The sequence below is a fragment of the Haliotis rubra genome, unplaced genomic scaffold (genome assembly GCF_003918875.1).
Source record: "Haliotis rubra isolate DU_JTF1 unplaced genomic scaffold, ASM391887v1 Scf1242, whole genome shotgun sequence".
Lineage (NCBI taxonomy): Eukaryota > Metazoa > Mollusca > Gastropoda > Lepetellida > Haliotidae > Haliotis > Haliotis rubra.
This window is the reverse complement of record NW_025765162.1, coordinates 162,413-189,942: the sequence shown is the minus strand read 5'-3', so window position 1 is coordinate 189,942 and position 27,530 is coordinate 162,413. Positions and strand designations below refer to the sequence as shown.

Below are 27,530 nucleotides of genomic sequence, written 5' to 3'. Positions count from 1 at the left end.
ACCTACTCTGCTGCAGTCACCCGCTCTGTAGCAACGTCCTCCGTTTCCTGTCAGACCGACTTGACATGGGTTACATCACCTAAACCTATTCCTTCTGCTTCAGCCCTTCAGAGTATTCCGAAAGTCACACACTCTACGTCTGCTTCTCAAACAGAAAATCACAATGAGCATCAAGCTGAAACGTCTGTTTCTAAACCAGTCAGTGAAACTTCAAAACAGAAGAAAGGAAAGAGATTAAATAGAGACAAACAACCTATTGTCCCTTCATCTCATGAGGTTTTAACACAGAATACATTTGCACCTCTAGATATGGAGGTTACTCTGTCCTCACAGGACAGGCGGGGAATAGTTCCTCCTCACATTCACGTGGACTCACTCCAATTAAGCCACCATGAATCACTTGACCAATCTAATTCAGTGGAATTGCAGAGGACTGAAGAATAACTTCAATGAAATACAATTACTTATACAAGATCTTCAACCGTCAGCATTGTGTCTCCAGGAGACCTATCTTAAAAATACTGATAACTTTAACTTAAGACGGTATAATGATTATCATTCTTTTTCCCTCCAGGCGATAAAGCTACTGGAGGCGCTTCTATTTTGGTACATCAGAGCGTCATTCATAGCCCTGTCACTCTAAATACGGATCTTCAAGTTGTTGCTGTTCGTCTGACCCTGCACATTGCACTGACATTGTGCAGCTTGTACATACCTCCTTCTTCTAATATTCAAAAGTCCGATCTTCAAAATCTATTTGATCAACTTCCGAAGCCATGTCTCATCATGGGCGATCTTAATGGACACAACCCACTTTGGGAAAATGTTCATATTAATACCAAAGGTAAAATCCTTGAGGAATTCATTTCCGATAACAATTTATGTATTTTCAATGACGACTCAGCCACTTATCTACATCCAGCTACGGGAACATATTCTTCCCTGGATTTATCACTCACCGATTCAACCTTGTATAATGAATTCGAATGGATGGTCCATGATGATCTGTGTGGGAGTGATCACTTCCCCACCATTCTCAAAACAATCAGCCCTGATGATGATCCACCTTTATCAAGAAGGAACTTCGGCAGGGCTGATTGGTCATTATATGAGACTCTGTGTGCTGAACACTTAACTCATGAACGTTTTAGGAACAGTGAAGATCCTATTCAGTCGTTTTCTGATATCCTTAAAGGCATTGCAGACAGAACAATTCCTCAGTCCTCTGCAGTTCCACATATTCGTAAACCATGGTTCAATAACGAATGTAAACAGACCAAAAACTGTAGGAAGAAAGCTGAAAAATATTTCCGCCGACATCCTACTGTCCATAATTTAAATAAACTTAAAATGTTAAATGCCAAGGCGCAACGCGCTTTTAAACAGAATAAGTGTCAGCTTTGGCGAAACTATGTTTCCAAAATATATTCGCGCACACCGATGTCAAAGGTGTGGAAGATGATACAAAGAATAAAGGGCAAAGGTTCAAAATTTACCGTTCATCATTTAAAGGACGGTGACAATTTGTTAACTGATAAGGCTGACACTGCCAATAAGCTTGTTGAAACTCTCGCCAAACATTCGTCTTCATCCAATTATGTCACTGGGTTTCAGAAACATCAGAAACAACAGGAGAAGAAAAGACTAAATTTTGCCTCAGACAATGGAGAAGACTACAATGAATTATTTTCAATGCATGAACTACATACTGCCCTTCAGCAAGCTTATGATACAGCAACAGGGGCTGATAATATACACTATCAGCTCTTGAATCATTTTCCTGAATCATGTTTGGAAACATGGTTTCTCCATCGTTTGTTGATGCTCGTAATGCTAACAAACGAGTAAAATGCGACAGAACAAATTAATCATCGATGGACTTGCGTATGTATATGATCACGACAAGAAAGATATAGTTTGTATCTCAAAAGACAATCTACCCCAGCGGGATCGCAAGCACAACAACAAACAAGCTACAGTGCAGCAGTGACAGCCGAACCACGTGGGTCCTTGTTTACGTCTAGTGAATCCTGAAGCAGCAGAACAAGGTTGGCCACTCCAAACTGCTGAAGTGAAGGCCGAGGCTCGTTTGTTTACAAACAAAGTGATGGAGTTGACATGCTTTCATGGAATATAGAGGGTCTACGTAAATTGTAGTAAGTTCGACGTAATCGGATTCTGTGAATCGTTTGTACGATCAGCAAGTGAGTTCACTGATTTTTGCCAGGCTATACTTATAGTGTTTTCAACAGTGTACGTCAGAAAGTCAGACGACTTGGCCGGTATAGCGGTGGCGTAACTGTCTTCATAAAGTCATGCCTAGTTGAAGATGGATAGTGTAAGCGTCTTTATGAACATTTTAAGGACTGTATATTAGTGATTCTACTACATACGTCACGGTTAGATTGGGATCGAGACACTATTTTAATCTTCAAGTATATATCACCAGAAAACTCTCCTATATATAATGATGATGATAAAGATGGTATATCTGTATTGGAAGACTACATATCAACTATACGACGTGATTATCCTGTAGACCATATACTTCTGTGTGGAAACTTCAATGCCAGGATGAAGGATTTTCTCGACTACATCCCTGATGACAATTTAGATTGCATTTATGATTCAGCAGACTATCCCAGTGATGAGTTTGATACTCCCCGAACAAGCAAAGACTTTCATTTTCACAATAATTATGGCATTAAATTGTCTGAGCTTTGTCGAACATTTGGAATCCATACCTTTAACGGCCGGCTCCATAATGATAAATCTGGTGAGTTTACATGTATCACTCACAATGGCTCTTGTTGTGGACTATATGATTGGAAGCTCATCATTATTCCACAAGGTTAGAAATTTTGCATACTATTGAACGGCAACTACAGTTATGTTTAAACAGAATAAATAAATGGTGTCTTGAAAACGGCTTTAAATTTTTCTAAATCAAAACTAATTGCAACGATTTCTGCCGTAAATATAAACCACATTTAGACCTAGAACTGTTTTACATGGCACTCCCATCAATGTTGTAAAAGAGGCCAAGTTCTTGGGTCGGATTTTCGACTCCCATTTAACCTTTCTTCCGCATATTAAATCCCTAAAACTAAATGCCTGAAGGCACTCGATTTGTTAAAGGTTGTCGCCAATTCAAAGTGGGAGGGGATCAAACTACCCTCCTTCACTTATACAGATCATTGCCGCGATCTAAACTTTATTATGGCTCGATCGTATATGGCGGAGCCTGCAAAAGCAACCTTAAACTACTTGATTCTGTTCACCACCAAGGTCTAAGACTCTGTCTTGGATCATTTAGAACTTCTCCAGCTAATAGTCTCTATGTCGAAGCAGATGAGCCTTCTCTTTCCCAACGCCGTATTAAACTATCTTTACAATATTACTAAACTATACTCTAACGAGTCTAATCCTGCATTTAACTGTGTCTCCAATCCTCTTTATGAGGATTTGTATAACAAAACGTCTTCTCTTGTTCCGCCTCTTGGGCTCAGAATTAAACCATTCATTTCTGCTGCCGGCATTGAGCTGGAGAAAATATCTTCTTTTCGTCTTCTTTCTTCTCCTCCTTGGCAATTAGTGAGACCACAAGTTGACCTGACACTGACTAAGTTCAAGAAAGCAGAAACTAATGAATTACAATACAAACAAGAATATAATCAATTAAAAAATAAATATAATACATACAAACCCTTATTTACTGATAGATCCAAGGTCGGTGGCGCAGTGGCATGTGCCACTGTCATTGGATCCAGAACAGTATCTTCTAGAATACCGGATAACAGCTCTATATTGACATCAGAAGCAAGCGCCATCTTAACAGCTCTTAAATATATTCAAATACATCCTAAAACATAAACAATATAAAGTCTTTTCTGACTCTCTTTCTTGCCTTCAGGCTATTAAAAATCTATCTTGAAAAACATCCACTTTTAACTGAAATAATCGTAGTATATAATGATCTTGCTATTATATCTTGAATTATATACATTTATCTAGAGTCCTATGCCAGAAGGCGGTGGCTCATGGTTCAATCTTGTAATAATGACCTCCAAACCATGCCAAGCGCAATACTTACAGCTCTTAAATATATTCATAAACATCGTAAATATAAACAATATATTATCTTTTCAGATTCTCTTCGTGTCTTCAGGCTATTAAAAATCCTTCTTGCAAACATCCACTTTTATTAGAAATTATTGAATTGTACAATGAACTTGCTACTGGCCAATGCGACATCGTCTTTGTTGTTTACCCAGCCACGTTGGCATTTCTGGGAACACAATGGCCGATCCTGCTGCCAAGGCAGCACTCAACAAATCTGTGACACCACTTCTCATCCCATACTCTGTTTACAAAGCTAGCATTAGAACTTTCATCCATGAACTGATGCAGAAGAAGTGGAACACCCAAGTTGTTATAAATAAATTACATGAAATAAAACCTTATATCGGTTACACTCTACTTGGGTTGTCAATCCAGATTTGAAGAGGTCATTATATGACGATGTCGCATTGGCCACACAAGATATACTCACGAATATTTACTGAAAGGCGAAGATCCTCCGTTTTGCATCCCTTTGTGATGAAAGAATAACAGTCAAGCATGTCCTGCTTTGACTGTGTTGAATATTCCATCACACGGATAGCTATTTCAAATCACAAACTATGAAGGATCTTTTAGTAATGTCAGTTCTCATTTAATTATTGCATTTTAAAAGGATTAGATTTGTTAAATATATTGTAATAGATAAATATTTTAACATTGGTCCCAAAACATTCAAAGTAAATTTAAACATACCCATTATTTTTAAGCGTAGAATATGTGTTATTTTAACTTATGGCTAAATTGTCTAAACTTGCTGACAGCTGAAGGGATGGTGTACATCCAGCTAGGGTCCATGCAGGAAGCAATGTACTGTAAGTCCCCATGGTCCCTAGTATGGTGATCTACCTTCATTCGTTAGCAATCTACAGCCTGTTTTTATATTGTATTGTCACTTATAGTTCCAATATTTTAGATTTAATTGTTAGTTTTAAATGGATATCTGTGATTCACTATTCGTTTTACTGTTCTTAGTCAACAGGTTTTTCAATTTCTAACTTTATTGATCTTTAATATAATTATAAAATGTTCTCGTCACGATATGGCTGAAATATTGCCGATGTGACGATAAATATTGACTCACTCACTCATTCACTTTGTGATGTATGCCTAATCAAATAATTTTTCTTTATGTAGCATACTGGTTTCAGGTCACTATGAGGGGCGGTGGGGTAGCCACATGAGAAGCTGTACTTCAAGGCTGAAGGTTTCTAGAGATGTTTGGGACTTGTGGTTATTGTCACACACTTTAGGGGAAGGGCTGGGGGCGAGTGGTTGTGGTTGTTTAAATGCACCGAGTTGTTTAAATGTTGAAGCACATGGAACTTGCAGTCCTTGCACCAGCGTCTGCGTCTGTCTGATAGTAACGTTTTATCTATCTCGGTGCAATGTTACAATTTTATGAGCGTCTCTCAGTACAAAATGTTACAGTATAAAACCGTATTCTTGCACTAAGGTAATTATTTTCGGTATGTTTTCGAGGTGTTCGCAAGTATTCGTGCATGACTGTCATATATCTTAATACAACATTCTTGCACTAATTCCATTATTTTCGGATGTTTTCAAGGTGTTCGCAAGTATTCGTGCATGACTGTCATATCTGTAAATACAGCATTCTTGCACTATTGCCAGTAGTTACGGTATTTGCGTTATGCCTTACCGTAAAAGGTTTTAATAGATTTGTAAAACGATAGATGGCTATAACAAACACTACTGAAGGAAGGCTTATATTTCTTTGAAAAATTCCATCGATTTTGAATCATGAATTTTGAGAGTTGAATTACATTTGGATTTGCATGACATCATTGAGATTATCGAACGAATATGAATTATTCGAGTACTTCATGATCATTAGACCATGAGAGTGTTCTTAACTTGCATCCTGTTAATCGCTATGTCGAGTCAGTATAGCTATTTAGTTTGTGATCGTAGCAGGGTCATCGTGACTGCAGCTGATTATGTGTCATGTTCATGTGACCACGTGCACATCATTCATTTGTAAATTCCACCACTTTCATCTATAAATATCACATCCACTGATATCTCGTGACACGGAAGTCTCTGTCATATACCAGGAAACATATGTGCTGTGCTTAGGATTTGATTGTGAGTTTGAGGGAATAGTGTACAAAAGGTTCAAATATGTTCACATGGCAGTATATAAATACATTGCTGTGTACGGAGCAGAGCCTTCTGTCTTTGTTCGTCTTGTAATGAGTTGGTTTTGTTTATGTTGAAGTAATGTATAATGTACAATGTTGTATACATGTAAGAACGGTATGAATACCTATTAGCGATACCGTCCACGAAGATGATACTTTGATCTCCTTGCATCTCAATGAATGATATAGCCGTGTGTAAATCGGTGAAACATATCATCTCCATTCATTAAGGTATCATCTCCGTGCATAAAGGTATGATCTGCAGAGATGAAAGTAACATTTCCGTATATAAGTATGATCTGCAGAGATGAAAGTAACATTTCTGTAAATGGAGGTATGATCTGCAGAGATGAAAGATCTAAGTATCATGTACGTAGATTGTAATATTTTGAGTGAATAATACGTTTCCATATTACGGCATAATCAAGTCTGTGTTAGTGGTAGACACGTAGACACATAAAACATCACAAGACTGGGAAGTTATGGAGTCAGTTTCTTGCATAATGCATCCAGTGACATGATACAACGGAATACCAACGAATCCCAACAAAGCAGACAATGAAAGGAAACGAAACAACTTGTTACAATGAATGTTTATATTATCAACGGCGGTAAATAGATCGTAATACATCATCCTGTGTGTTTGGTGTTTAATGCCACATACTTCCTGTTATATTTCTGTTGTATATCTGGCCCATAAGAAATAGAATCTGGACCAGACTATCCAGTGATCAATATTATGAAGATCTATCTACGAATTAAGAAATTCAAGATACCAAGTCAGCGAGTCCCATCTTACACGCAAGTAACCATAGTGACGTATAGCCACATCACTACAAAGCTATCGTGAGAGGAGTGAGGGAGCGGGTAAGGGAGTGAGAGTGTAGGTGAGCTTTTACTTGTAGCATTACTCCAGTAATATGGATTACGGGAGGACACCAGAACAAGACTTCCCATATTGTATCTATGTGAGGAATCGAACCCGGCATATAAGGCGCGCGTGACGAGTGAAGGCTTTGACCACTAAGCTACCCTATGGCACCTTTATAAGTTGGAACCATCTGATGTGCTTCTTCAGGTGATGATTTAGCCGGAGTATTCTCTGGTGTTGGCGATCTCCGCGTTTCTGTAAATCACAACGATGATGAGGATGATGATGATGACAGCAATGGGAACTGTAATCCCTGAACTGTAATCCCAACCAGTAATTTCTTCAACTGTGCCAGGGTCCACTTCGATGAAGGAGGAGCTGTGACGTGCCAGATGCTGTGGAAGATGTCACGGTTGTGATCCAGATGAAAACAAAGATGGTAGGATGCTGGTGTCCACAACTTCTGGCTGCGACTGTTTGATCTGCGCGCAACCGTGAAAACACGGGATGAAGGTACAGAAAGTGAGTGGAGCGGAGTGGAGTGAGAGGAGGAGTGAGTGAGTGAGTGGGTTGAGTGAGTGAGTGGAGTGAGTGAGTGAGTGAGTGAGCGAGTGGAGGGCGAGCAGAGGTGGAGTGGTTTTATGTCGCTTGTATTTTCATTTTAGTAATATCACGGCGGGGCACAATTGGTGAAATGGGTGTCAAAGATAGGTTATACCTACACCAAATCAGAATCAGTCGTTTAGCAAGCAGTTTTCGTAGCCTTCGGTGCAGATTGTATCATCCAGAAGCTGTGATTGGATGATTTTGTAGAAACAATATGTAATTCCCATTAATGTTCATCTTCCCAATCATTACAGCAGACCATGTTTTGTTTAAAATTTAGTACAGTCCTTTTAACATGACGGCTGACTTATATTGAATGAGACCACAAAATATTTTCTGCTAAGTGACATTTGCGTGAAACTAAATGGATTTGCTCAACTCCTGTACCCTCGGAAAAGGCGCTGGATAAGACAGACATTAAAGTTTCCTGTTTTCATGTATTGTTAAAGCCAGTTTGTGCAATATCTAGTACATTTAATACCTGTTGAGGGCTTAAGTGTAATCTTTGTAAACAAAATATAACGTTGGTGTTGATATGCAAATGAAGGGGAGACACAGTATCCATTAAAAAGTAAACTTGAAGAGACGATGGAACAGGATTATAATCGCTTTTCATATACGGTTGTAGTGGTAGCTGAGTTGTGTAAGCTGCAGCAGCTGCGGTTGCAGCGGATGGAGCAGGCTATCGTTATTGTTTTAAATGTTTGTCAAGTACAAACACACATGTCGGCCTGTATTGATATAGTTTGTTAACGGAAAGTTCCGGGCTAGAAATATTGATCTTCAGTAACCCATGCTTGTCGTAAGAGGCGACTAACGGATTAAAGGGTCGTATCCTGCTCACGACTTAGTTGGAAACATGTCATCGGTTCCCAATTGCGCGGATCGATGTCTCATGCTGTTGATCACTGGATTGTCTGGTCCAGAATCGATTATTTACAGACCGCCGCCATACAAATGGAATATTGCTGAGTGCGGCGTAAATCTAAATCCTCATTCCACTCACCTCGTTCACCACTGATATGGGTCGCATCTGTGGCTGTACGAGCGGTGACTGTAAATATAGCAGGGTGGTAGAATTACTTCCTCGTGGACCTGTTTGGTGTTTCTAACGTTATTTTTCTCTAGAGTAAGGCTGCATATCAAGCTCGTTTTCAGCTACTAATTGCATCGTGACATGTTACACGGCGCCTTTGAACTAAATAATTGTGCAGTGTACATTTCACGAGTAGTAGAGAATGAGGGAATGAATCAAAGGCTAGACCAAGAGTGGGTGAGTGAAAACTGCGTGTAAGCGGAGTAATTGAGTGCGTGAGTGCGTGAGCGTGCGTGCGCGTGCGTGCGTGGGTGGGTGGGGAGGGAGGGAGGTGAGCGACTGAGCATCTTAGCCTACTCGGCCACCCGTGTCCCTGTTGCTGCCAAAAGTGAGTGTACGCGGAGGAGGGATATACTCCTGTTTTCACTATGTGATAGTGATTCATAGGAAAGTCCTAGCTGTCATTTATCACCGCCCCTACACCTGATAAGGGAGAATTTGACAAACGGTGTGTCCTGGTCACACAACAATGCCTTTTGTAGAAAGCAAGTTCGCATGCATCAGCTACATCGTGTCTGGGTTACGCTTTTGCAGTAAAGTACAGATTCTAGTATCTGAGGCTGAGTCCCATCCGGGATCTGAACCCCGCCTCGGAGTACATTTGTTTGCAATGCCACTGAGTAGCAGACACTGCTTAGTAACTTTATAGCAGGAGTCTACCACGTTCCGAGAGTGGAAACAGCGAGGCGAGTGCATGTTGTTTTAGGCCTCTGTCATCAGTCAGGGCGGCCTGTTATCCGAGTCAGGATCGGGCCAGCCAAAACGTGGAAGCATGGAAACTCAACTGGAGCGTCTTCCAGGCTTCAGAGCTTTGGCGGGATATATTTTGTTGAGGAATCAGAATCAGTGCCGGGAATAAAATGTTAATTACATGGGATGGCAAATCGGGTCGTTACGTTCAAGTTCACACTGTCAGTGGCGAATTGAGGATTGAGGCGCCCGCCGCCAAACGTTGATGAAGATACTGGGGAAGATGATCGACGCCTATCGAAAGACGAGCGACGTATTGTTAAGCACAGTACCGGACATTTCACCGTTGTGATATGACCACATAAATAGTTGCTTAATGTCACTCGCTCGTCTACTACTATTTTGTTTGACCAGACAATCCAGTGATCAGCAACATGAACATCGATCTACGCAATTTGGAACCGATGACAATGTGTCAACAAGTCAGCAACCTGACAACCCGATCCTGTTAGTCGCCTTTACGACAAGCATGGGTTCCTGAAGGTCAATTCTTACCCGGATCTTTAGGAGCCACATCTATTGTTCCACTTAGGAAGATAAACAGACTCAAGAGTAAAGAGTATTTAGTAGATCTAGTTAAAATTGTAAATACTGCGAAAACACTGAAATGAAACTTATGTTTCTTTGTTTGTTGTTTAACGCCGCAATCAGCAATATTCCAGCTACATGGCGGCGGTCTGTAAATATCCAATCTTGACCTGACAATCCAGTGATCAACAGTATGAACATCAATATACGCAATTAGGATACGAGGGACATGTGTCTAACAAGTCAACGAGCCTGAACACACACTGACCTGTCTTCACACGTTCCCGTTAGTCGCCTCTTACGGCAAGGCACGGATTGATGAAGGCCAATTCTAGCCCGGATCCTCACACAAGTTTTAATTTTAAGAAAGATATACATACATCTGACAGCAAGTGTGGCGAAAATATCCTGGCTTCACTACAAATCCTACACAACTGAAAATGGAGGAAAAACTTGCTGCAGTGAATAACTTTTGCTGTGGTGTATATAGTATATGATTGGATAGGATTTATAAAGATAGCTGACACATTGATTCTGTTATTTCAAACAAGGAAAACACGGTACAAATGGATTACAATATTTTCGTTTCTTAACCTATGAATACATACAGAGGATATTCACATAACAATGAGTACATACAGGAAGGCGAAGGGGGGGAGGGGGGAGCATTCACGTCACAGTGAGTACATACATGGGTATTTCAAATCGCAGTGAATACGAACAGGGGTATTCACATCACAGTGAGTACATACAGGGGAATATTCCCATCACAGTACAGTACATACAGGGGAATATTTAAATCAAAGTACGTACATACAGGGGAGTATTCACATCACGGCAAGTACAGGGATATTCACATCACAGGACGTACAGACAGGGATATTCACATCACAGGACGTACAGACAGGGAGATATTCACATCACATGACGTACAGTACAGGAGGTTTTCACTCTCACAGTGATTACATACAGAGAGTATTTACATCACAGTGAGTACATGCAGAGGAGTATTCGCCATTTTCGTTAGTAGGCACATAGATAGGACATGTTTAAGTTTGAATTTGTCAATGGTTTTAGTTTGTGAGACAGTCTTCATAGATTGGCCCATCTGAAAGAAAGGGAATCGTCTTAGAATATATGTGATGTGCTTTGTATCTTTAGCGTACTTTGTATCCTTGCGTATGAAATATTTACCAGGTGTTAGACTGGGACTCCTTTCACGAAGCAACCTTTACTAAGGTTAACCTTAACTCCCATTGTTTAACATTGCACTAAGGTTACCTTTGTGACTTACGATCACCTTAGTGCTTTGTGAAAGGACGCTCTGGTCTTCAGCAGCCACATTAACGAATGTCAATTGACCCACACAATGAGACACAATGTAATTTTAATGTTTAAATTGTGTTTGTTTATTGTTTAGAGCTGCACTGAACAATATTCCAGGTATATGGCGACGGGCTGTAAATAATTAAGTCTGGCTCAGAAACAGATAGCGTATAACACTTCCTTGATGACACACACACCAAGGCAAGTTAAATGATCACCTGGACCAAATAGGTACATCGGGCAGCAAATTTGAAATTTTCCTGCAAATTTGTCGACCATGTACATTTCTGTAACTGCATGGAATGGTGTAAACTTGATGAAAATACTTTGTGCATTCATGATGTATGACTCAATTTTCAATCGTCATAAACGGAGTTCACCTTCGATCTCGACTGAAAGTCAAAGGTTGTGACATTTGGAGATCAAGACTGGATCGGTAGGAATACGGATGGATACATAAAGACCTCCTGAAGGTTAAGGTCATGTCTCTTGTTAAACGTTCTTCAGGATATTACTGAGTCGCTCTGAAGCTTAATGCGTATATTGAAACAAAATGAGGCGGTTTCACGGGTCTCTTTAATTTTCTTTGTCACGTGGATAAATGAGTGGATGCGGATGAGCTACTTGACCACTTTGATCGGTAGTGTACCTAGACGCATTTAGTCGTGTATTGCAGGGCAAGGAAGTCTCACAAAGTACCGAAAAGACACTTAGAGAATCATATCTCAACATATTCATTTCAGTAAAGCTTCTTTATACACATGTATTAGATATTTGTCGAAACAACTTTCGCAATAATTCCTAAGAACACTATAGGGTGCTAAGCACTTACACGAAATACGTACCTTTTGACTGAGACGTACACGTCCCCTGTGTGGTGTCGTTCCTTATGACTCCATATTCACGTAGGACACTCGCTCCATGTTGCAGTGTTGTATAGGGCCTTTCATCAAGCACTTCTGCAAAATAACGGTTCATATTGACACACTAGTACTGTATTTGATAAATAAATACTGTACAAAAGCTGCATAATATGTATTAATTATTTATTTCTGATGAAGTAGATTGACTTATCATAATAGGTCCACATGTATGGTCCTGAATTCCACAGAGCACGGGCATGCTCTAAGCGCATAAAACTTAATGGACATTATTACTTCGGATAACCCTGTGAGGCGCCATATATATGACTTATCCAGCTGGGTACACAATAACGGCTGCGTTAACACATGTAATTTGGAACAAACTCGCATGCCTAAGGAGAGACCAAATGTGGCACATGCGCTTCGTTGTGGACTGAAACGCATGCCCAAAAATGCTCAAAATATGGTGAAAGAACCATGAACCATCTTGATGTGCGGAATGTATTGTATACCCTAGACCTGAGAAAAGAAATGATGAAATATTTTTTTTGTACTGTGCCTTTCCATTAATACATGGAATGGTGTAAACTTGATGAATAACCTTTGCGCATTCATACGATGTATGACGCCATTTTCAATCGTTGTAAACGGAGTTCATCTTCGATCTCGACTGTAAGTCAGAAGTTGTGACATTTGGAGATCAAGGCTGGATCAGTAGGAATACAGATCGATACATAAAGTCCTGCCTCTTGTTAAACGGGCTTCAGGATATTATTGAGTCCCTCTGAAGCTTAAAGTGTATATTGAAACCAAATGAGGCGGTTTCACAGGTCTTGTTAATGGGTAAATGACTTGAAGCGCATTAGCTACTTGACCATTTTGTGAGCGATGTCCAATCACTGATATTTCTGATGCTTTATTTATACCATGTTCAAATGTAGTTTAAAACTTGTATAAATCGTGTGAAAACATGCTTTGCAGACAAAATAAACATAGATTTCCCAAGTCCGTATCTCGGCAGGGTTTTATATCAACTCATTCATGTAATTGTTAGGTCAAGGTAGAAATTCTTTTCCCTAATGAGGACTTCACAAATTATCAAAGGATGAGATTCATTGTCATGAAAAAACTTTACTTAACAGGCATGCATCTACTTTGGACATTTGTTGACATTTGATGGAAGACATTTCAAATTTGACGCATCAGTAACAAAATAAATATTCAATGCCATTCCAAATTTTATTTTGTACAATAGTTCTCACGTGTTTTCTTTTCTTGCAGACTCTTGGCTGGCTGTGTGTTAAGGGTACCAGTGGTGGGGCAGGATACACTCACCTGCTTTCATCACAATTTGAAGTGATTCATAAACCCATGCTCATGGTATAGCCGAGACTGTGAAACAGACACGTATTATAGAGATTCCATATAGTTATGGGGAGAATATTGTCTCTCATATTAAAATAAATGTGTCTCCGCAAATGTCAGAGAATATCAGCTGTATTTACAAGGCGCTCAAGTGAATATGGACACTAACATTTTCTCAGGTCGCTTGCAAAGTTGTGTACATGTGTTTAACATCATATTCGCTGGGTTTCATATTTGATTCATTTTAAAGGATTTCTGTTTGTCTGTTTTATTTCTAAGTCCAGTGAAAATGGATACTGAAAGTTTCTTACGTCGTTTGTAAAGTTGTGTAGATGTGTTCACACTCTTTAACATTGTATTAAACTCACTCACTCACTCACTCACTCACTCACTCACTCACTCACTCACTCACGCACTCACTCACTCACTTTTACATTATATTCACTGGGTTTCTTTTTGGATTCATTTATTCCTTGTTAGAATTGGTCTTTAGCAACCCATGCATGTCTTAATAAGAGACGACCAATTGGATCGGGTGATCAGTCTCGCTGACTTTGTTGACACATGTCATTGTATCCGAATTGTTCCAGATCTCAGATCGATGTTCATGATGTTGATCACTGCATTGTCTGGTCCGGACAAACAAACAAACAAACACACTTTGACAGTGTAATTACAGTTTTCCCAGACATTTTGGAGAAAATATTGTGTCTTAATTCTGATAAGAGAATTGTAATTATAAAATAGGTGTTACATTATGAAGTAAGGTACTGAATATGGGAGGCAACTCTAGTAGGCTTAAGAATGAACATTACCACATCAAGAGTTATCTCCCTTGGTGTAGCAGGCGGCTTCCTTTGTTCACAAGGCAGATTTGACAACAGAAGAGAAAGGAAGGCTGGTTCCAGATGATTTTGAAAGGGGTGTAATGCAAACGAGTTAGCTGGTAGACATAAAAGTCCTCTGTCTACAGCATACAGAACTTTAAAGAATATTGAGTCAGGAGTTGGGATTGAGCACAAGACAGGGGCAGCGAGGCCAAGGAAGTTCAGTTGTACGGGTCGCCGGCGATTTGGTCAGATTGGGAGTGGGGGAATTGAAAAAAACCGTTGAGTATATCAGAAATGGTATCATCAATAGAGGCATGTAATGAAACCCTTAGACAAGAATTACAAAGACTTAACTGTGTGAAAAAGCGCAGAATCCCCTCATCGTTTTCCTTTCTGATGAAAGTTCTGCCTGGCTTTTTCCGAACTGTGTGAAAATTTAAACAAAAGATACTGTGAAACCAATCTACCACCGCCGAAAATTTAGCCCGAAATTTCACATCTGTGGTGGGATATCATCACGTGAAGGAAATTTGACGAAGGAACGATATGTTGACACCTTAAATGGTCACCTCCTTCCAACAGCCCGAAGACTAAATGAATATAATTGGATTTGCCAGCATGATAACGGCCCAAAACACACTGCAGGCTACACGAAACAGTGGTTGTCTGACGAAGATTTTCGAGTTTAAGATTGGCCCAGCTACAGCCAAGATCTTAACCTTATTGAGATGTCGGGAATGACGAAGGACAGAATAAACCAAAAAGGACTTAGAAATATTATTAAGGATATGAAAGAAAGAAGGGGTCGAATATTGGGATGTCACACGATTTCCGACAAACTTTTATCGGTAGAGTACCTAGGCACATATTGCATGGCAAGGAGGTCTCACAAAGTACTGAAAAGACACTTACACTGTAAGAGAATCATATCTCAACACATTCATTTCAGTAGACCTTCTATAGTTTATACACATGTATCACATATTTTTGTAAACAATTTTGTCACTAATTTTTGGAAATGCTATAGGAAATGCTGCAGAAAATACGTACCTGTTGACTGAGACGTACACGTCCCCTGTGTGGTGTCGTTCCTGATGATTCCATATTCATGTGGGACACTCGCTCCACGTTGCAATGTTGTATAGGGCCTTTCATAAAGCACTTCTGCGAAATAACGGTTTATATCGACACACTAGTACTGTATTTGATAAATAACTACTGAGCAAAAGCTGTATAATATGTATTAGTTATTTATTTCGAATGAAGTACATTTCATAGCAAGATCAGCTTATCATAATAGGGCCACATGTATGGTGCTTAATTCCACAGAGCACGGGCATGCTCTAAGCACATAAAACGTAATGGACATTATTTCTTCGGATAGCCCTGTGAGGAGCCATGACTTATCCAGCTGGGTACGCAGTAACTGCTGCGTTAACAGATGTAATTTGGAACAAACTCGCATGCCTAAGGTGAGACCAAATGTGGCACATGTGTTTTGTTGTGGGTCAGGACTGGAGTGCATGCCCGAGGCGTTAACACATTATTACCCGGTTAATGCTAACAGACATATGACTTGTCCCATAGGGTGTCCATTCTCTGCTGGTTGAACAGAGGCAATATATGAACACATCGACAAGACCAGGGAGAGAGACGTGTGTACGTGTGCTTCGTTGTGGGACAGGACAGAAACCCTAGAAAGTCTCAGAAGTCCATCTGCCAAACACAGTCATCCATCCAAGGAGTCTCCGGGACCAACGTTGCTTAACTGATTTGGGACTTGAGCTCTTTACACACGGCCATACACCCCCATTATCATAAAACCTTTCGTTATCACACACATGACCTGATGAATACTCTCAGTAAAGTGTAAGCATTCTCCTTGAAACTGCTCAAAATGTGCTGAAAGTGTATCTTTAAACCATTATGATTTTACTTCATGTGTGGAATGTATTGTATACTCTGAGAAAAGAAATGATGAAACATTGTTTTGCACTGAACCTTCGGCAGTCTTCCTGCTCCTTCTCTTTTTGTATATGACCACACCAATCACAGTCCCAGCGATAACCATCACGCCAAAGACGACACTCACAACTATCACTATGGTATTGTCTGAAAGAAATAACTATGATCTTAATATTTTCGAGTCAATTAATATCAAACAAATGACAAATTTCTGGTGTGCCCCGCCTTGACAATCCTGAAATGTAGCAAAAGCAAAAAGCGGCATAAAAGAGAGAGAGCCAGCAAGGAGAGTCATAAGACAGACTGGCAATACGTCAGACAGGCCTAGGCGTGGTCGACCACGTGTGACAACGCCCGGTGATGATCGCCACATCCAGACAATTCATCTGAGAAATCGTTATGGCGACGTCAAGGGCAGCGACGGCAATAGACACCGTATCAGTCGACAAACGATGTACCGGCGACTAAAAGAACATGTTGTTACTCTCTCGTGGAAGATACCGTAGTGTAATATTTTTACGTCAATATTACACTAATGTAATACCGCTAGACCTATGACGTTAAGTAGTATAGGGAATGGGGGTTTTGGACCAAGTCCAACAAAAGCCTCTGCAAAGCCTTATTTCACAAATAAGGCTTTGGTCGGACCCTTAGCTCTTGCTACCATTACCCCTACTATAAAGTAGTTTGAGACGCCAGCGGGATACGAACTCCACATGTATACCCCACAACCGCGCTGCTTAACCGACTGAGCTACCGGGGACTTGGCTGAAGTATGTTGGTTTAACGGGTCTATCCTGGGACACTATGCCACGTTTACCTCAATGAAACAGTTTAATGTGAATCGCCTATGATCTCTTTGGTGTTTGTAATAAAGGCTTGCTGGGCTTTTTTCACCCCTTGTTCTATGTACTTTTTTTTCTTGTCCTCGCTGATAGCAGACTTACGAGACTTGGATCGAATCTCTTGTTTCATTTTGTTATATTTTGTGAGTTCAGAGAGGATTGAACGAAACTCCTCCTCGGAGATCTTACTGTCAGTGAGTGCCGTGGATATATGCTCACTTACCGTGTTCAGCTTTGCTTCGGCCAGAACCCTGATCTCGTCGTGTTTCAATGCCTTACGATGCAGTCTGCGTGATGCAAACTTAAGCGTCAACCCTAACACCCCTGCCACCCCAGCTGTTATTTCAATGCCTAGCACTACGGGGGTAGCCACGATGGTAGCTAACAACCGAACACCTGCCGCCCCCAGCCCCATGCTGGATGTCATAAGGGCAGTATCAGCCCCGTCCACGATATTGAAAGCTCTATGGTACTTCTTACATAGTGCTTTCCGGCGCGTCGCCGGTCTTGTTCTAGTTGGCGCTTTTACATCACATAACCCGCTCAAGCCAACGGGTTTCCAGGGTCTTCGCTACTTCCTCTACGACTGGGTATAGCCCCATCCTATAATATATATTACAAAAGATATTTTAATTGGGTTTCAGTTAATAGTCGGTCAACGTACCTGAGGCTTATAAAACTTAGATTCTCGTATGTGTAGATACGGGAAGGGTCAATAGGTAACTTCTGGTCTATATCAACACCATAGCCGTTTATTATGGGGGGTAGTAATCCCTGTTGGGAGTCCCCCAATCGTATAACGATACGGCAATATACAAAATCTGATGCGTAGGAGTCACCCCAACGTATTGTTACACCGGGTAAAAGTTGCAAGTTTGGGGGTGGGTCAACGCCGTCCGAATCATCAAACTTACCATTGTGAGCGACTTCTACGATGAGTGTGGATTCTGGGGCCATAGCCCTAACCCCTGCTATGGTATCATGGTGGGTGGCTTTTAACTGGGACTGCTTGGATGAAATTAACAGTGTGTCCCTAAGCAAATATTCGAAGTTAGAAACTATCATACTTTCAGTTGGAATGAAAGACGTGATCAAGGTACCGTTGTTCCTAATTTCAGAGACATAGCCATATTTGTCTAGTGAGATAAAAGGTGCGGTGATGGTCACGTTGATCACCATTTTGGGCTCTTTAAAATCTAATAACGACACCCGCCTATACACGTTGTCTTTCAAGTGCAGGATGTATAAGGTGTCTTCCTCACCAGGCTGATTGAATGCCTCCGTGTCCCCTAGGTCGTTAAGCGTAGTGTTGGGACGATGACTGGCCATTGCTATAATACTACTACGATATAGTTTCCAACTGGCTTTCTGATAATAGTTCAGGGGTGAACTTCACCCCCATGAAGTGTATGTTGTCAGGTAGGAAGATCTTGGTTAGTGATATCGTGTTTTCTACGATCACGGTGACACCCTGCAGACTGGTGTTGGAGCCGACACCCACCCGCACGTAAACTGTCCAAACGTGATACTGGTGTCGTTTCACCCACCCGAGTTTGACCCCCTTCACGATCTCGACCTCATTCCCCGATGGTTCCCCTAGGTAGACTTTGATGATAAGTGTTGAGTTCGCCGGTAGACTCTCCAGTATCCTGACCTCGCCTTCAAATTCAGACACCAACTGCAATGTCACGTTTTGTATTCCCGGTTTACTCGATAGCATGTGGGCTGCCATACTGGTGACTGGGCTGATGGCTACGCTACGTCTCTGAGTCGGGACGTAAGCCACGAGCAGGCTTCCGTTGTTCACGACTTTGTTTAGGTGGTTGTCTTTGTTATCCGTGAACACGAGCCTAATATTGAGAAACCAGTCATCTGTATCTGGTAACAACACCCACTTGTCATCTTCGGTGAAGACGAGCGTATATGGCTTGTTTCGGGCGACGGTAGTGCTCTCAACATCGTCTAAGTCGAACAGTTTGCCACCGAACGATGGGTATATTATCCATTTATCATCCCCGGTGGTGACTAGGGTGTACCGAGTGTTAACTGTCGCTCTTGTGGTATCTACTATATCTCCTAGGGCTCCACCGGAGGGGACTTCAACGCGTTTGTAAATGTTGTTTTTCAGTTGTAAGGCATACAATTTACCATCTACTCCGGGAGCGTCGAATCCGCGTGTGTCCCCGAGGTCGGAGATCCCCACATTGACGCATTTTTTCACCCCGGGCCCTTGTGCGCTGGTCATTTTATGTGAAGCGTTAAGCTAAGGTATCCTATATTCACGGGATTATGATTTATATCTAACACCGATATTATCAGCTCAGGTATGTTGCCCTGAGTCAACCTCTTATACTGCCGCGGTGAAAACGACTCGGTTCTACCGTCGTTGTATTTCTCCGCTTTCACCGGTACGGCTCTCAGTATAGTGGAAGGGTGGCCCCTTGAATGTTGTACGCCAGTGCTCACCTGGCCGAGATGAATGTACAGCCTCGGTACAGTACTAGGTCGGGTAACTTCGTACCTGTGACGGTTGTTGTTGGTTTTATCTCGTCAGGTGTCATACCGAAAGTGTCCTCGCCAATGGTCGACCGAGTCTCAAGGAGTTTCTTCCGTTGTTGATTAACACCACTGTACCGTTTGAGTCGTTCATCTTGAGTTCGGCTCCCAGGGGTTTGAAGACCTCGCTTTAGCGAAAGCACACGCTGTAGTAGCCGTCCAGTTATCTGGCTGCGAGCTCCACTGACGAACATGTTATTGTTGCTGGCGTTGATGTTAGTCCATTGCGGTAGGTAGGTGATATCGCAGAGTGCGCGACTTCGAGTTGACCCGATATTATCGATCGCGTAGTGTCAGCTGAACGGCCTCGCCGCTCGTTATTCCTGGAAGTGTTATGTACATGTTAGAGTATATATGCTCATTATATAATAGTTTTAAAATGTATTCCCCTGGAGTGTTTTACCCTAAACTGGACGTAGATTTCTCACCGATGAAGATCGCGGTCGCTGATGGGATGTATTTCAACGCCCAGCTTTTAGATGTGTTCAGCCTGTATAAATTTTCGGTGACTAACGCTAAGGTAGTTCATGCTTGGTTCAACAACCCAATGCAGTTCTGGCAGAATCAACTCAACTTCGCCGTGTGGTGCGCTACAACGGGGTGTGGTGTGACATTAACCGACACTCAGCGTGGACTGCTGAGTCAGTCTGTGTTCACGTTCCACGTGTACTACGAGGTCAGGCGTATCCTTAAAGAAATCAGCGCTCCGGTCCCACAGGACAACGCATGGAACGCAGTAAACAACAAGTACGATAGGCGGGCCTACGAACGTATTTGCAACGAATTCGAACTAAACACGAAGACGGATTGACGTTTGCCGGGACAGAACCACGGGTTGGGTATCCCCATCGTTCACAACATGCACCTCGTGGATGCCAGCGAGAAGTTGAAAGAATGGGGATACAAGTCGTATCATCACCTCACAACCAACGAGTGGGATGACCGTTACATGGCTTTCAACGACAGCAAGGATTACCGAGTCTGGAGGTTTGAGCAGGGGGCAGCGGATGACTGGAAAAAGTTCATGCTGGACACGTCGAAAGGATTCACTTGTGCCGGGGTAATCAGGTTAAACGACTCGATTCGAACGTACGTGTGGGCGCTGTTGGGTGTGCAGACGCAAACGCGTTCCAACATCCTCGGTAAGGGGACTGCTTACGACGCTCAGAAACAGTTCGTTGTTAACGTTGAGGATGCTATCAATGCTCCAGTTGATCTCCCGAGTGCCATCAAATGCTACCAAGACGTGTTGGAATACACCAGGCCGAAAGTCGACTACGTCTTCGACGTGGGACTGTACATGGCTCCGAGCGATATGCAACTGAGAGTAAAAAAAGTGGTGGGCTACAACAACAAAATAGTCATAGCCACGGCGGACCAAAAGTTGGGCGTCAACCTCGATGTCAACGTCCCCCACGTCCCACCACCCACGACCGGTGAAACGGGTATAGTGGCGCCACCCCCGGAGCCTAGGGTGCAACCAACACACCCACAGCCCCAGCCTGCAGCATCCAATCAGCAGCATATCGACCGTAAAACAGCTATGGTGGTTGCTGGGGTAGCTTTGGGGCTTATTTGGTTAAAAATTCCTTAGCCGCTACGTATACCAAACCCGCCACGGCGACAATGGCTGCCCACAGGTTTTGACTAAGCCACGTGGCAGTTTTAGCCAGAGTGCTCAGCAGCCACGAAACGATGCTACCCAGGATGCCGGGCAGGGCTTTGGCGGCCTTACCAGCCAGTTTAGCCAGGGCTTCCCCCGATTTTTTTTATCCAGGCTTTGACACCCCCACCACTTGGTGGTGTGCCGCCACTTGGGGGTTTGGGGGTACCCCCACTCAATGACACCACCAGGGTTGATATGATGAAGCCCAATGCAGTCAGAATGCTGGCGATGGTGATCCCTTGCTCCCGGAACAGTATCCGAATCCTGTCAGCTAGCATGGTGTCCTGGTAGAGGACTCGATCAACGGTTTCCCGCGCACGGCTGACCTGGGATCGAAACTGGTCTCGGAAGGAGGATGCCGTTTCCAGCCGGGTCTTCCTTTCCTCTTCCAAATTACGTATTCGTTCCTCGATGGTGGCTTTCAGAGACTCGTCCTCAGTTTCACTGAGTTTGGCCTTTTCATGGGCTATGTGGTCGTCTATCGCATCCAGTTTGGCCGTGTTGTTCACGAGATGCCCGCAAATGGTTTGCATGGCCTTGTCCAGCCCCCGTAGTTCCCGAACGGTAAATTCGAACCCGGGGTAAGGGTTTGTCATGGTAGGTGGCCAACAGCTTTTCAATGTTATCAGTCATATCTTGATCCGATGTGGCGCCCCTGACGTCTGGCAGATCCTGAATGGCCTCCTTGGGAAGGGCTTTAGGCCGTGCGACCCCGTAATCTATGAAGCCTAGTTCATCTCGGATAAAGTCACCCCCATGGCGACTGCCAAGTGTTGATAAGGCAAGTGGTTCTCTCGTGCGCTTATTCATGAGATCGATCTCCGGGCGACCCCTCAGTCGCAGCATGCCATTGCCATCAACAAAAAACTTGGTATAGTCTCGCCCCCACGGCTCTACGTAATTTTTATCCCCTTTTAAACCATCATAAAACCCGTTGACGGCCTGCTTCACAAGTTCGTTGCCTTGCGAGATCTCGAATGTGGTGTCATCATCCTCGAATGCCTGGGCACTATCATCCCATATATAATCCATAGGTATGTCCTCATGACCGCCTTCAGCCATTATTTAGTATTAAAACTTATATATTTCATTTATATAACAATGTACGGTAGAAAACTAGATCCCTTCCGAAGATCAAAAGAGCCTCTAGGCGTCAGAGCCGTGCGCCAGTCGGTGACCATCACCAACAATCCCAGCAAGATAGACCAAAACCAAACGCTGCTGGTTAGATTCCCAAACCTTGGCGAGAATGACCTCATTGTACCAGGCACGGTTCGACTGGCGTTCAACCTCACGTTGGCCTCCACCAACGACAAAGGCGAGCTAGTGCGGAACGTAGGTCGGGCCATCATCAAGAAAACCACCATCAAGATCAGCGGTAACGAGGTGCTGAGCATCGACGACAGCGACGTGTTTCACTGCTACGGGGACCTATGGAAAACTGAGGGAGAACGCGTCAATGACGTGTACCAAGGTATCAGCAAATCGACCCGGTTGCGCGTGGGGTATGGCTTCACGGAAGACCAGTTAGACAAGATCACGGACGGCGAAAAGGCCATCGAGAACAGGTTCTGCGTGCGCCGACTTCGAAGTTGCTCACGGGCACGCCGCTTTACCAGGCCGCTGGGTGATAGGCTTGAATAATGACTCACGCTTAATGACTACAGCAAAGTAGTGCGTACGCCGAACGGTGATGAGGCCAGTTACGCCATAGACAACATCTCTCTGGAGTTCGACATGGCCACTAGCCCGGAGCTGGCCAGGCAGGTTCGAAGCCAGTACTCTGGGAAGATGGCCATCCTGTACGATCGCATACTGAGACATAGATCTGTCGTGCTGGATAAGAGCGACACTGTGTGGAATATCAACCTGAACGTGCCGGCCTGATCGATGAAAGGTATCCTGGTCGTCCCAGTGGAGGATTACGGGCCATTCCGGAGGGACAGCGAGAAGTTTTTCAACCCCGAGATTGAAAAGGTGGAAGTGACCATAGAGGGCGTGCCCAACCAGCTGTTCAGTCATGGTATGAGGGCATACCAGCAGTGGGATGAGATAAATAAGCTACCGGCCATCAAACAACACCCATACATAACCAAAGACTTGGGGCTATCCTCCGTGAAGATCGGTGAGTACCTGACCACCAAGTACGCGCTGTGGTTGGACATGCGATCCATGGATGACGATAAACTGCACGGTAGTGGTCGCCGTATCGACAACGGCAGCGAGGGGATAACAAGAAGGCTCTACCCGCGGGCAAGTTGAAATTATATCTGTACGTGATTATGGACGTGCAACTTAATATAGACAATGGGAGATTCGTGCAAGCCATCTACTGATTTGCCTGCCGGCGGTATTGATTTGCCCCGCGACCCACACTGCGCCATAGTGTGTGGGCAGACTGGCTGTGGGAAGACCGTTTTCGTGTTGGATATGTTGGAGGGTTACTACAGGGATGTGTTTGATAACATCGTTATCATGTGCCCTACTCTGAGGATGAGTAAAACGTACACGGAAAGACCTTGGGTGATGACGGACCCGACGTACACAGAGTCGACCCGGGAACACGCCTGCAGGACTGGTTGAAAGCTCTACACGAGAAATTTAAAGGGGAGTCTACGCTGTTCATACTGGATGACTGCAGCGCTAATCGCGAGATAACAAAAAAGAGAGACATGCTATCGTACCTGGCCTTCTCTGGCCGGCATGCAAATCACAGCGTCTGGGTGCTAACGCAGAAGTTCAACTCAGTGTTGAAAGACCTCAGGGAGCAGACGCGATGGGTGGCCTTATTTCACTGCAAGGACAGGGATTCGTTCGAGGAGTGTTTGAGAGAGAACGATGTGATGAGCAAACATGATAGGGAACGTGTGAAGAAACAGCTCGCTGAAACTAAACACGCTAAGCTCGTGCTCAAGACCGACCAACCCGTGGCTTATAGGGTGTTTTAGCTTAGCAATGCTTAGCAAAGCTTAGTAAATGCTTAGCAAAGCTTAGCAAAGCTTAGCAAAGCTAAGTAAAGCTTAGCAATGCTTAGTATAAATACTTAGCATTTAGTTATAGCTATGGTATTTGAAGTGTTTGTCGTGTGCAACTTAACCTTCATTTCTCTGTGTTTCGCCTATATCGTATATTATATAGTTAAAACTAAAACTTACTTATCACATTATAAGATGGAGTGTGAGGAATTGCTAGAGCAACTGTTGAGCTTACACTCACCACAGGTGAGTGATGACAAGCGAGAGAAACTGGTGGCGTTGGCTGTTGGCGGCAAAGCCAAACATTACTTTGGAGACTACACTCTCGATAAAATTCACTAAATGTCAGCCGAAGAAATCGATAAAGTGTACGCTAGATACGAGTCCCGGCTCGGGGCAGAGATGACAAAGACAATAGGATCGGCTATGACCCAGATATACACTGGTATTGCGTCATACTTTCTTCCCATCCCCCCGGAGCGCCGACTTTACCTGTGGGAAGACCTCGAGAAAGACCCTTTTATCGAACACGCCTTGAGCTCTATCAGCTGCGAGCTGTACCACAAATACGGTATGTTGCTAGCTCCGGTTACGGCGGCGATTATCACGGCAAAGTATTGCCAATTTGAGGGGAAAAATAATAATAATAGTATAGATGGATGCTGCACAGGAGGAGATGGGGGAAACCCCCAAGGAGGAGACCCCACCTTTAGAGGAGACCCCCACGTTAGAGAAACCCCAACCCCCTACAGTAACCAGGCAGAAGAATCCTAAGAGAGTAGCTGCCGGTAACAAACGGTGGTGTAACCAACATAAAATTATCACGGTGACTCACCCGTCTCGACTCTTGTTGGTTGTATGCGCAACTGCTGCCCTGGCTATCTCATGGTTATATACACGACACAGGGATCCCAGTGAGGGAAACCCTCCCCCACAATTAGAGGTCAACCCGCATATCATGTTATAATTTAATATTTTTATATCATATACATAATGTCTGAGGGGAAAACGTTCGTCAACGACGCATACCACGCCACAGTGGTCGCCAGTCTAGCCATAGGGTACGCTCGGTTGACCAAAATGGTGCTTAAACAACCGACTATCAAGCTAGATTTCAACCTGCAGGATATGGGTATGCTCATAATGAACCTTGGTATCGCGATGGCTACAAAAGACATCCTAGTAAAACAAGGGATAATACCTGAAAATATTATGAAATAAATATAGGATGGCTACGATTGCCATGATGGTCGGTGGGGCGTTAGTAAATGCCCTAGCATTTTTCGGGAGTAATTTCTTCTTCTCGAAACTACGAGAGTCACACGCGGCTGAAATACAGGAAGAAAGAAAGCGGCACGACCTCGCTATTGAGAAATTACAGGCAGCACAGGCCGAGTACGCTAAAAAACGCCTCCAGAGGATCGATTACATTAACGAACAGCTCAGGCGTGAAAACCATGCCGTTCAAACATTCTACAATGTCGACGAGGCAGCGAGAGAATACTACCTATTAACTGGTAAACGGTTGCAACCGCTCAATAAACCCACACTCGCTCAGTACTACACACCATCCAAGGGGCAAATGGACCGTGAACTGGTATTCATAGCGCTGGGTATTGCAGCGACTGCGTTGGTTGCGAAACAATTACACTAAATACTCATATAAGTATGCTAAACATGAGACCTGCTCCATACCGATGCGAATACATACTTATGGGGAAGAAAGAAGCCTGTGATAGGAGATGCAGGACTCAGGGTACTGTTGTTTCCACATGGGAAGTCCTAACTACACGTGTTCTGTGTGTGGTATAGGGTTAAAGGGCACTACTGCTTATGTAAAGCTCACGGGGCGAACGTAGTCAGACATCATCTCATCTACGAGAATAAAAAGGCCTACATAAAAGAACGTAGGCGACTTCTCAAGATAGCAGTGTAGTGTGCCAATTAGAGATTATACACACCTACGTATAGCTATGTTTGTGGAAATTGAGCCCAGGGAAGGTTGCCTGAGAAGCTGGCAGATGGATGTGGGGAAAAGTATAGATATCAGTGTCCTCAAACCCATGATTGTTAGTGAACTATATAAGGGGTGCTCGTTTACAATCATGGTAAAAGTAGGGTTTGATGTGCCATGGGCTGGGCACACTTGGAATTACTTTGATGGGGGGCGAGTAGATGTGCATGGGGAGATAGATATACTTGTTGACGACTCGTTGCAAGTAAAACAAAACACCCTGCTATGCTGCGCATGTTCCGGGTGGGTCGAGGGAATAATCAATAAGGTGTATCTAGATTTTTTACCTTTACGGCGGTCCAATTAGAGATTGATCTTCTTAGGTGTGTACGCAACTATGACTACTGTTGGTGAACTTAAGCGGATCGCCAGGCAGAGGGGTGTAATTGGGTATTCTTGAATGAGGAAGTCAGCCTTGTTGAGATTACTAGGTTTAGAAGCCCCTCCGACGGTAAAACAATTAAAAGCTCAAGCAAAACAGCTTGGGCTCAAGGGTTATTCAAACCTGGGGAGAGCCGGGTTAATCGCATTGCTATCACATGCCCCCGTAGCGCAACCTCCCACTGTAAAACAACTAAAAGTTCAGGCACGCGATTTGGGGTTAGGGGGATATTCCCGTATGAGGAAACCACAGCTTGTAGAACTATTACGGCAGAATAGAGCTATTGACCTACAGTTCGTGCGCACTGAGCGCGCTGTAGGTAACTATTTGAGAGGCTGGCGCATGCAAGTTGATAGGAATATAGATATCCCAGATATGAAGCCTCTGATAGCTGATAAAATAAACCAGGAACCAAACAGTCTAGGATGTATCAAATTTCAAATCACAGTGAAAATGTCGCTCGATAAGCAGGAAGGGGCCGTGGGGGGAACCCCCACTGGGGTCACTGAGTACGTTCAGCCTTACTTCCGGGGTAAACAAGAGGTCGTGACCCATATAGAGACCATAGACGCATCAATCGATACCAGTTTTCAGCAGATACGAGAATACCT

The 27,530-nt window shown here is 43.3% G+C and overlaps 1 protein-coding gene and 1 long non-coding RNA gene across 2 annotated transcripts in view; one reads left to right on the top strand and one right to left on the bottom strand.

Annotated features, from left to right (window-relative positions):
- Positions 1–2,041: 2,041 nt before the first annotated feature.
- Positions 2,042–25,659, top strand: LOC124266268. Its single transcript, XR_006895711.1, has 4 exons — positions 2,042–2,153; positions 12,719–12,730; positions 23,961–23,963; positions 25,649–25,659. It is a non-coding gene; the product is annotated as an uncharacterized LOC124266268 (long non-coding RNA).
- LOC124266262 (carcinoembryonic antigen-related cell adhesion molecule 5-like) overlaps positions 11,150–27,530 on the bottom strand; it is a 97,584-nt gene continuing 81,203 nt past the window's right edge. Inside the window, exons 8-10 of the mRNA XM_046701075.1 lie at positions 15,567–15,680; positions 12,304–12,417; positions 11,150–11,240 (exon numbers count right to left, since the gene is read on the bottom strand). Of these exons, the coding sequence (XP_046557031.1) occupies positions 11,206–11,240; positions 12,304–12,417; positions 15,567–15,680 (263 nt within the window). The 3' untranslated portion in view covers positions 11,150–11,205. The remainder of the gene's footprint in view (positions 11,241–12,303; positions 12,418–15,566; positions 15,681–27,530) is intronic.